General features: G+C 26.4%; 1 protein-coding gene across 1 annotated transcript in view; it reads right to left on the reverse strand.

Annotated features, from left to right (window-relative positions):
* Positions 1–1,853: 1,853 nt before the first annotated feature.
* LOC105152397 (uncharacterized) overlaps positions 1,854–12,752 on the reverse strand; it is a 160,686-nt gene continuing 149,787 nt past the window's right edge. Inside the window, exon 8 of the mRNA XM_087405968.1 lies at positions 1,854–2,165. Within this exon, the coding sequence (XP_087262094.1) occupies positions 2,154–2,165 (12 nt within the window). The 3' untranslated portion in view covers positions 1,854–2,153. The remainder of the gene's footprint in view (positions 2,166–12,752) is intronic.

Below are 12,752 nucleotides of genomic sequence, written 5' to 3' on the forward strand. Positions count from 1 at the left end.
TTATAGAAAGTATCGAGTTTCTGAAAATATCATTTACGTTCTCTTTTTTCTTTCAGCAATTCGTCATTAATATGTTATCGACTGCCGCATCATTTTTACGCATTCACAGATCTCAGAGCAATCAAAATCCGTCAGAGCCCTAAACACGGACATCCACGATTCGCATCGAACGCGTAAACGCGAGTTGATTGTTTACGTCGTCATAGACACTATCTAATAGACATTCGGAATTATTACATGATTTGAGCGTAGCGCCGAATAATAATTAACCAGAACCAGAAGTTAAGCATTTGCAACTCGTCTATGAGCAATAGCCTAAGCGATGTTTATGAATTATAATCGAGATAATCGAGGACGCGAGAGCAGATGAGATACGACACTTGGCCCACCTAATTTTAGGGATTACGTCTTAGTCGTAATGAAGAAGGGCCTAGCTAAACGTAATCATTCAACTCCGAGCGATGCATGGGAAAAATTACCAATTTTTTCACCGTGCCAATTATAAGGTCTCCTGTTATGTCAGTCAGATATCGGACGATGAACGTACCGGCTGGCTTGATTCTTTATCTCGCTCAACCCAACATGACCACTATGACTACATTCCTCCTTGACTAACAATAAATAGGCACTAATGAGAGAAACATATATATATATATATATATATATATTATAAATAAATAAATAAATAAATAAATGAATATGCATATACGGAGTGACTCTGCCGTTTCTTTTATTCGCGAATTCTTTCATCGATTTAAAAAACTTCTATATATTTACTATTACATTTTCAATAAAAAAATATTGTTAAAGTAAAAAATATTAATGTAACAAAAAATATTCATACATTATAAACAAAAAATTTTTTCATCTTAGTTATTGTGATTTAAATAAAAACCTATTGAATTTATTATCAAAGATACGCTGAAAGAAGATGCAATAGAAAAGCAGGGCATCCTACATATATATATATTCATATTATTGTATATAAATATATACGGAACATACGGAGTACATGTACGAATGTACATGTATACATGGACATAACAGAGAGAGAAGTGACAAGAAGAAGAGAATTAATTCGTAATTAAGTAGAACTTTAATGAATCTCCAGGCGGCTATCAGTGTTCATAAAAAAGAGAAAAAAAGTTTCGCAGTGTCTGAGAACTCAACGTAATTGTTCGTTCAATGTGCAATAATTTAATAGTAACACCGCTTAATTTGTAACCGACTAATTAAATCGAAGCGATGCCATCGCATTTCTTCGTGGCCGGACGGACAATTATATATGAGGAGAAGAAAAAAAGATAAAGATCGAAAAATGCGTCGACATTATTTCTCTGGCTCGAATTTGTCAGCTCTACGATTTGCGATGAAATAATCGCACATTACAATATTTATCCAAAGAATATTTTTTAAAAATATAAAGAAGCGCTTAATCAAATTTCTGTCAACTACGTTACTCATGACAATACGAAACAATACGAACAATATTGACAGTATCTTTAGAATTTTAAAAAATACTGCCAATTTGGAATACTATTTTATCATTATCTTGTTGTAAAACAATGTGCGTACAACTATTAGTACAGATTCTGATTACTTAAATACATATATTTTAAATTATTAAATCGAGTTTACTTCGCGAAAATTAATAGGAACTATTATTTGTCACAAGTTTTTCGTCAATGTTCAATATTTTAATAAATAGGATTTTTGTGCAGAATAAAGAGAACAATTTTTTATTTATATCTTAGAATTTATTTATATGTTGAAAAATTTAACTTATTGTTAATTTATCATTTTATCAAAATATTTTATTTATTTCGATGCAAAAGAATGTTCAATATTTAAACTTTTTATTTTATCTTTTATTTTGTAGCATTTAAACATATACTGAAGATTTTGCGTTCTCTATGTAATTTTTATGATTTGCGATATTATTGCAGAATCAGAACTAATTAAAAATTAAAAATATAATCTGAGAACTGTAACAAGTCCAACTAGTATTCTTGATTAATTTGCTTGATTTCTTGCATTACTTACGATTTGATTGATGAATTTTTGTTTGTGTTCTGTGTTCTTCTTGTACTCTCTAAACCATCTACTTCGCTAGGCTCTTGCTAGTTCTAGTTGATTTATTATTATCCAATCAATCAGCTACTTACCTATAAAACAATCACAAAACAATTGTAAATAACTTATGAAATTGAAGTTCAAGTTGTCTTTAAGAAAAATGTCACATTTTACAATTATATATATTTATCTTACAACTACAATATTTTCGTAATTTACAAAGTTAACAAAATTACGGAGATATTTGCAATTTCCGAAAGAAAAAGGAGAAGAGACAATGCGCGATTATGATGAGATCGGACAAAACGGGGAGAAATTCGAGCTGAGAAAATATGAATGACGTCAAACGATACACGAGACACACATAGACATGAAAAACTAGAGATAACCCATTATGTCTCAAAATCAAATTCTTTCAGAATTAAAATAGTCAATAGAAAATTGATAGATTTGTCAGTAGAACAAGATAGTGTCACTCTTTTCAAACACTCCCGTGTAAGATTTGCATCAAATTTTTTTCAATCAGATAATTCAAGATGCATTAAGATCATTTAATTATTCTAATGAAATAAATGATAGAATGAAAAATAACAGAGTTATTTGGTTTAATTCTTCTTCGTTCTTGTTTTATATATTAAATAACAGCGGAAACTATTAAAACAACTTAACTATTAAATTAACGAGATAACTGACCGTATTGCAAAATCTCACGAACTTTTATCAGACTTTATTAACATATTACATGATGGGATATAACGGGTTATGCTCTGCGCCTTAAGCACTTCGTACATACGCATGAGCAACATAGGGTGAAGACGCGAATACGCCGATCTGTTGAAAAAGAAGAATTAGGCTAGCAGGAAAAATGAGAAGAATAATAGTATAATAATAATTATAATAATATAATAACATTATTAATATATTATTAATAATAACATAACAATAACAATAAATAACGCTGTTACTCTGATTGTATATAGTTCTGTAATGTTATATATAGTACCATATAGGAACGACAAATATACTATAATTAATTAAATACACGACACACACCGTACACCAGGGCGCGCACCTGCGCGAAATAATCGATATAAACGGATAATTGTATCTTAGTTATTTACAACCAAGATAAAAAAAGAAATTGAATCGTACGAATTTACGTACGGAGTAAATGATGGGAAAAAGGGAGGATAGTCGAAGAGTTAAAAAATAATGTTGTTCGCGTTGCGACATTTTCTACAAAAATCGTTTTCTTTTCGGTGAAATATTTTCAATTTGAACGGCGCGATATGCATGAATGTAGTCGATGCTTATCGCGAAGGGCATAGGTAAATCCAAATTAAAAATCCATTTCGTGTTGCTCTTGCTAGTGAACTGTTATTCAAAAAAATTTACGTTTCAAGTAACTATTAATAATATAATCGATTTCGTAGAATTTCCGTTGAGATACAATTGATATTTCGCAGAATTTTTCTGCCATTATTATTTGAATATTTACGAGTAGATGGTGGTACAATTATAATCTTACGTTCTGTTAGAAATTTGTAACATTATAGTTTGCTTAATTATTATTTTATCATATCATCTGACTGCGCAATCAGTTTTCTTCATATCATTGACATATAATTAAGCATTAAGAAATGTAATTTATTAAACATATCAAATAAGTTATTCTACAATACGAATTTAATATCTTAAGAAATTAACTTTTTAATATTATAATTGGCTTTTATATTGCGATTTTATTTCGTTTAAATATTTTATTGTTATCTTCCCTCCAAGTAAATGCTAATTACAGAGAAAAAAATTTTTATTCTTTTGCCCTATGCCCTTCGAATAGTATTCAATTGTCTACAACGTAAGTAGACATGTGACTTAATTATTATCAACATATATGTAAGTATAAATGATAAATCATTTTCGAAACGTCAACATTTATCGATAAATGATAATTGACGATGGAGAACAATTACATGATTAGTGCTGCATACTTTATAAAGTCAATAAGTAACACAGAGATTGAACTCTTGTTTTAAAAAACGTGCATTTGAATTAAACAAAACAGCTTTATTCCATGAAATACAAGGGAAAGAAAATCTCGCCGCCAAGACAAAAAGAGACATAAAAACCTTTTGTACGATTTCGAGATCTCCTTTGTATATAATAATTAATCAAAAACAAATTTTGTGAAAATTATATGTGCACAATCAACAGTTGTTAAACGGTGGTAATTATTTCGATTTGTCTACAGGTATGGATGTAATTATTTGAAGAAAAAAGAAATTACTACATTATATCACAAAAATAATTAAATCATCGATGTAAAATATTCAAAAGTTTAAAAACATCAATCAAACGTTCGAGTCAATTCTATATAACAAATAAATAATTTTGATTGTAAACATACGTATACCGAATATTGACCTCACATAATGAGAATTACACTTGAGAATATGTCGGCCTCTTCAGATTAGCAATTTGTAAATTCATTTAGTAAGGTGATATTTTTAGAGAGATAAATCAGGTAGATAGGTCGATAGATAAATCGGTATCTAAAATCAGAACGGCGATAGACAGAGTCAGACTCGCGTATCATAGTGAATTTCTATGTACATAACGTTCATTATCGCATATCTCGGAGCTTAACCCCTTAAACGGACTTGACAAGTATGCTCTTCGCGAACTCAACACTGCATTATGTAAAGAGTCAATAAAATCGTTCCCAAAATTCCTCAATCTACACGAATACGTTTTACATAAAATAATCTTTAGCCGTAGCCTAATCAATGACATAAATATCAAACGATGAAAATATTTTACTAATCGGTCCACTTTGGAAGCTGGACGGAAATATAACAAAGACAGGCTTTCCCTCGAGGATTAATAATAATCAGCTTCAGATGTGAATAGAGAGGATGTGAATAGAAAATTTCAAGGAGAAAATGATCCGTTCGATTTTCACCTTACGGTGATGAACTCGAGTCATTTGTGCAACCTAGTGAAAGCTTTACGTGTGCCTCATATGATCAACATTACTGTGCAAATAATATTACCATGATTATGAAATAAGCTCTATTCAATTGGTAACACCCTCGATAGTCAAGATTGTCAAGACTGTTAAGCATTAACAGTAATCGAAAGCGTTCGGAATTTCGTAGGTCTATTTAATATTGAAAGATACTGTTACGTTTGATTATAATAGTATGTCTAATCAATACCACAAATAACTACTACAACGACTACCAGTAAGCTCTTATTATGGAATACGAAAAGATCAACTATCGAGAACGATTATACTATTCCTCGTTCACTTTTTTATCACTTTCGCATTGTCTAAGAATCAGAAAATCGATGGAAATTGTTCTTATTATCCTGACGAAGTGGGAAATGATCGTGTCTTCTATTATACGGAAAGACTACTAACAAGGAACTATCTAATTTTGTCCAATTTTTTTTCTCAAAATATGTTATTAAACATTTAAATCTGAGAGATTCCGTATTTCTTATTGATGCGTAATTTAAAAGATGAAACAACCTTCTAAAACTTCGAAGCTAAAATCTTTTGACATTTTCGAATTTATTTATTATATTAAAAAATTTTGAATTAAAATTTAATTGATATTTAAGCTAATACAAGCTCTAGTTTGTTATTTTAATTAGCTTTTGTGCCGAAAAGTAAAAAGAAATAGTAAAATTATTCCATGCTTACTTTTAATTTTGATCTCCCCGTTCTTTCAAAATTATTTAAACCTTATTAGAAAAATATAAATTATAGTATCTTTTTTTAATCAGTCATGTAAGAATTGATCTATTATATATTTTTCTTTTTAAAAATAGGTTATTGTAAGATGATATTCTGTAAATTACTCTAAAAAAATTCTAATACGATATTGTATAATGCCCAATTTCTTCATCACTAGATAATCCAAGAGATAGAGTGCAATAGAGATATCTCCTGCATAACGATTATCCGCAACTTATTTGGAAGTGAAGAAATTGAGCATAAATGTTTCTGTTGAAGCAGTGATAAAAGCTATAAGAGCGGCGATAAAAACTAATAAAAAAATCTATATTTTTCTTCGATATATTTATAATGGAATTGTAATAACAGCATTTCTATCTGTTAACTAAAGTATTGGATCAGTGTAAAAATTCGTGCCCGATTTATTATTTAAAGTTCAAAACAGCTGCAATTTTATTAGAAATAAACAAAATTTAAATTTAAAAAAAGGGTTTTAAGGCTTGAAATCTCTACTTTCGAATGGTTATTATATTTTTTGAGTTTGTGTGAGTTTTGTAATTTTTACATATAGAAAACTACGAGCTGAAAAAAATAAAAATTTTCGACTCTCTATCGTAAAAGACTCTCTATCTTAAAGTTTTCCCTACAAAATTGTTTTTTAAAAATGTTCCTTCGATTTTTTGTTACTGAATTGTTGCAAATTAAATAAAATGAATATTTTGACTTTGATTGCTTACAACTTTATCAAAACACACAATTTATCAAACATCATAATTTAAAAAAATAGATTCTAGAAAACTTAAATTCTCTCATCAGATAAAGTTAAGATTTAGATTTTATTTTATTTTTAACAAAAATAGCAGCTGTTTGAAGTTTGAATAATAAATCGGGCACGAATTTTTGCACTGATCCAATATTATTCTCGAAAATAAGTGATTTAGAAAAAGAATTACTATTATCTTTAAATATTAAGTGCTGGAAAATGTTTGTGAATAACACCGTCAAAATTTTTAAATTTTTATTTCTGACTATTTCATTCCTAAAGTCGAACGTTGCGCATTACACAAATAGTAATAAAATGAGGAGTAAGAATCACAATAAACATGAACACTACAATATTACAATTTCAAATCCAAAACTAATTTTTAACAGTTATATGCTTCAAAAAGTATCTGCAATAATATCTTACATAATGAGAAAAATTACAACTAGTAGATAGACATAATATTTGATAAGATATACAGAACATTGACGTCTTTACGCAAACACATTCAGCGTTTTGTAATATTGAAAGTTTGAAGATAATAATAATTCTTCTCCTAAGAGTCACTCATTTGTTTAAACAATTTATCTTAATTAACAGATCAAGAAAAGAAATATACTACAACTTTATTACAAACACATCAAAGTAAGATATATTTAATTAGTTTTTATTACCGCTCTTATCAACAATCTTATAGCTCTTATCACTGCTCTAAAACAAATGTGCATTCTAAGATATCAAATATAAAAATCATTGATGATATAATGAGACTCTTTTTTATTAAAAATAGCTTCTTAAGTATTTATTTTTTTTAACTGTATTAAAATCCATTTTAATTTTTATTCTATTTTTTAAAATGATTTTATTATGACCGAAGACAATTAAATCAAGTCGAAACGTCTCGTTATATCATTATTGATTATTTTAATAAATTTGATTTTGTGATTTATTGCTATTAACTTTATTTTTTTCGCTTGATTATTGACCTTGATTTTATTTTAGTTACTTACACAAATCTTATTTTGTTAAAAAAAACTAAACAATAAGGAGTGTATAGATCAAATTGCAGGATGTTATTGCAAATTATATTTTATTTATCATTTAAATACATGTAAATCTTTCAACTATTATCCAGTCATCTTCAGTACAACAAATTGCTAGATACACATTAATTTACAAAAGTTAGATTAGATTATTGTGATAAATAGATAATTTGCAATAACAGTTTGGCCTATATGCTCCTTATTGTTTATTATTTTTGACGTTGAAAAAGCCAATTATCATACTTGTTTATTTTCGAAAGCAATGCTACAGTTATTATTCCATTCCTTATTTTTAATTTTTATTTCCCAGTTTTTTCTAAAATTAGTTAATTTTATTAGAAGAATATTATAGTATCTTTAATCAGCTCTATAAATTAATTGATTATAGTGATTGATTATATACTTTTCTTTCTAAATATAGAATATTGTAACAAGATAGCAATCACTATACAATAAAATCCATTATAATATTGTGTGTGTCTTGTGAATTATCAAATCTAATGAAATAATTTATTACAGTGTTAAGTTAAAGAAAGTTGAAGAAACAAGTTTTAGGCGAAAATCGTATTATATTAGAAGAATCACTGAATTTATTTACGTATTATTTTTGAATAATTTTACATAATAATTAATTTCTTTACATTTGCAAACAAATAAATTATATATGTAAAACGAATTAATTTTATAATTAAAAATATTATAACTATTAAAATATAATATATTAAAAATATTATAATTATAAATATTATTTTTTTTAATAAAGTTAAAATATTTTTTTTTTAAACAAGTGGAATATTTTTTGTAAAAAACAAAATGAAAATTTTGTCATCACCATTTGATTTTATGATCAAACTGAAGCAACTCTGACTTAAAAATTAAAAGTTAACTCATTTGAAAATAATTGAATCATACGTTATTAACTTTTTAACTTTATTATTTAATTTCTGTCTTTTTTTAACTAGTTATCGTCCTCTATTAACAATTCAGTTAATGACATATTTCATAAATAGAAAAATTGGCGCTTAAATGATGTTCCTTGTTGATAGTAATTGGCATTATCATCACTGCCGGGTCTAATGCTGCTTATCGTGTTAATTTATATATCAGAATGTAAAGATCATTATTTTTCGGGGAAAACTCAAAAACAGATCATTGAAATATAATATTGTTTCCTGCATAAATATTCCATTATTCATGTTTCCTATCCAGAATAAAATTCGCAAATAAAATTATGTTTAAACATTTTCAATTTTTTATAAGTAATAATCAATATATACATATATACACAAATTGAGTATTCAAATTTCATATTAAATTATGATGATTTCTATACTCGCTACATAACAAGCTAAAGAGAAACAAAATTGATTATTCAGTAAAGATCATTGTTAACGCAATTGTGAAAATTAATAGTATCTCATATACCGAGTAGACATGATTATGGCCCTAAACGCGCAAACTTTATCAGTACTGATATTTAATTTTATTCGCTTATATAAAACTGAAACTATTTCAAATTTTGATATTTCTGTATTTTCAGTTCTTAAATTAAAATCTTCAGAATGCACATTTTGAAAAATTAACTTAATATTTATTATTAATTAAATATTTTAATAATATTTTAATTGCTAATTTAATATTTTAATTTAACAAGATAATCACATTTACATCTGTTAAGATAATGTTATTATGTAAATGTTAAAAATGCGTATATCTGCAATGTAACTGTCTAAACTTATGCGAAGATTAATGAATATATTCAGTACTAATTTTATGTAAATCAGTGATAAATTTTTGACCGATCGTTTTATTGTAATGTAATAAATTTAGATAATTTATTACATTATAATGTAATATGTTTAGATTAATAATATAACTTTATTTTAAAATATTAAGAAAAATCTGTCATGCGAACCTTCAAGAACAAATGGTGCGCGAATTGTGTTCTAGTCTGTACTACATCGAACATCGATTGTTGCCATCTTTATAAGACCATTGCGACGATTATCTATAATCATCATTATTGTGGATGACTATACAAATAAAAACAAAACAAAGATATACTAAAAAAAAGCTATGTCACTCTTGCACAGGTGCATTTCAATTCGATAATGTCGGCAAGAAAGAAAAAAAACTGACTTCATTCGAAAGTAAATCTAACATCTCGATAAATATAAAATTAAGCTTCAGCAAAAATATAATCAGAAAATTTGTTTTAGAAAAATTAGAGATATAAATAATTTCGAAAGAGTTAGATTAATAATTTTTCGTATAATCGAAACCAAAAACTAAAATATAAAAAAACTAAATTATACTGTCATCAATAATTATAACTTTAAGTTAAATTAATAATATTTAATTAAAGATAATTCGTAAATAATAATATATTTTCATTAGAGATTCAAGAATAATATAATATTCATAATTATAATTTGCAATTATAACGAGATGATTTTTACTTTTATAGATAACATTTGTCGGCCAATTATGGTTGACCTTGCCGACAATTCTCATATCATCAATGCAAGGCTTTATCAGTTAACCAATCTTAAGCCTTCTCCCTTCTCCCATCTCTCCTTATGTCGCGCGAGTCTCTTTGAATAAATAAAATGTCCTTGGCTAGCTCGGGATAGCCATTTTGCAAATTGCATTTACATAAAACTCGTAAAAATTATCGGGCTTGATGCGCATTGGAGAAGTAAATTTATTTAAAAAATATATAAATTATTGATTTTCACAAATCTAAAAGCGTGTCGTAATTGTCGCTAATAATTGAAAAAAATGATCGCCGATTTAAATTTAATACTAAACAGATGTAAAAAAATTATTATTTATCATCAGGAGTCTTTTCAGTTAATTTTTATTTTATCACTATCTTTTTATCGATTGCACATCAAATATACATTTTTTTTTAATGATAAAATACGATATATAGGAATTAATAGTAATTCAACATTATAATCACATTTGATAATACAATATGTTATTTATGGATATGATATATTGATATATTATATACTCTAATATTTTATAATATTAGAATATAATATATATTTTATAATATTATTTTATATAATATTTTTATACTCTAATATTTTAAAAAGACTTAAGGAAATATTCTACTTTATCATTTAATATATTTTTCTTTTATATATTTTGAATTATGTTAATATATTATCATTTTTAGAAATATATTAATAAAGGCCCTTTTGCTCGGATATCTTATTACAGAGAATAAAAGTGTCCAAGAAATATTTTACGAAATACACATCCGTCGATCACGGCGACGTTCTCACGCTTCCATGCTTGTTATGCGACGAATGTTTCTATGTACGTGTACAATGTTAACCTGATAGCCTGCGAATTGCTATACGACAAATCGCGCCATGTAGGAGTATAATAGGATTTATCTCTTGTCTAGTCAGGATTATAAATAAATAAATTTGTCATTTACTCATTTCACTCTTATTGCTGTGAATACGTAAGATACCTTTTCTTTTGTTCATCGAGAACCCAAACGAGCGGATGGAATTAATAATGATTTCCTGAAATGATGATGGGATTAATAATGAGTTCATAGATACGTCAAAAAACGAGGACGATAATTAAATGTATGATGCGATTGTCCATATTAATGTTATCATCGATTGCTATTATTATTACTTGTCATTATTATCAAATGCAAATTATTATGATTGCGATTATTATTATCTATTATTAGTTACTCACTACAGCTATATAATACCTTTGTAAATGAGAATCAAGACACACTGAGGGCTAGGGAAAAGAGAAACTTAATAAATTGAAATTCTATTAACCCAAAGGCGTTTGACTGTTATTTAAGTCTATTTATTTTATTCCCAACAGTGATGAAAAAACAAGAAAGATGAAGAAATAAAGAAAGAAAAAGTAAGTTGCACATTACGTAATTACAATTAAAACTATTGCTGAGATATAATATCCCATATCTTATAAAACATATTTTACGTCTTCAATGAAATGGATATTAATTTTACACCGGATACTGAAATCCATTTTCTAAAAATATAGAACGTATATAGACTAAAATAATATATATTATAAATCAACTAAATAATTTATTATTTAAGTGTTAATATTCGTTATTATTAATGTATAATAATAACTAATTAAAAATCTGCTGAACATATATTAAACATAATTCGATTATGTTAAAAAAATTTATTTTAAAAATTAAAAAGTTAAAAAAAAGATTAAAGGTTTACCTAATCGATTGTTTCTGATATATACTTAACATGTCAATGAAAACAGGTTTAAAATGTAACGATACATGATATATGACATTGGATTAGTATGTATTGTCGATTAAAAAATTATAAAGATTATGAAGAATTTAAAAGTATGAATTTAAAAATCTTCATGTAAAATAGATGTCGCAATACATTCGCTTTTGTGGTGACTATGTTAAGATGGAATATGTAAGCAGGAACGTGATCTATGCAAATCAATAGAAAATGAAAGTGAAAAAAATCATATATTGAGAAATTGTTTACATATAAATTGTAATAATAAATATACATTATAAATAATATTTTAAAGAATTTATTATAATTTTTATATAAACAATTTCTCAATATATAATCTTTTTCTGTTGATTTGCATAGATCACGTTCCTACTTACATATTCCATTTTACATAGTTCACCACAAAACATAGTTCACCACAAAACAGCGAATGTATTGCGATATCTATTTTAAGATCTCTTGAAGATCTTTAAATTCATAGTTTTATTTTTCAAATTCTTTATAATTTTATAAATAGATATTGTAATTAAATTTATAATTTATAATTAAATTTTAAAAATAACAAAAATCGACTATTTTCTATTAATTTGCATAGATCACGTAAGTTTCTGCTTACATATTCCATCTAATCTCCAAATCTAATCTCTAATAAATACTGTTGAAATTTTAATTTACTTCGATACTAAATTTATATTAATAAAATTGTATATACGTCTAATCCTATACTTTTCTTCGCACGTAATTCTAAATCTTTAGTTTAATAAATTAAATTTTCCAGATGTCTATTTCATCACGTTTTTTTGTATTCACAAATTCAAGAAATTTCAAACCATATTTTCTCAATTTCA

The sequence above is a fragment of the Acromyrmex echinatior genome, chromosome 4, assembly GCF_024713525.1.
Source record: "Acromyrmex echinatior isolate Ae372 chromosome 4, ASM2471352v2, whole genome shotgun sequence".
NCBI classification, from domain to species: domain Eukaryota; kingdom Metazoa; phylum Arthropoda; class Insecta; order Hymenoptera; family Formicidae; genus Acromyrmex; species Acromyrmex echinatior.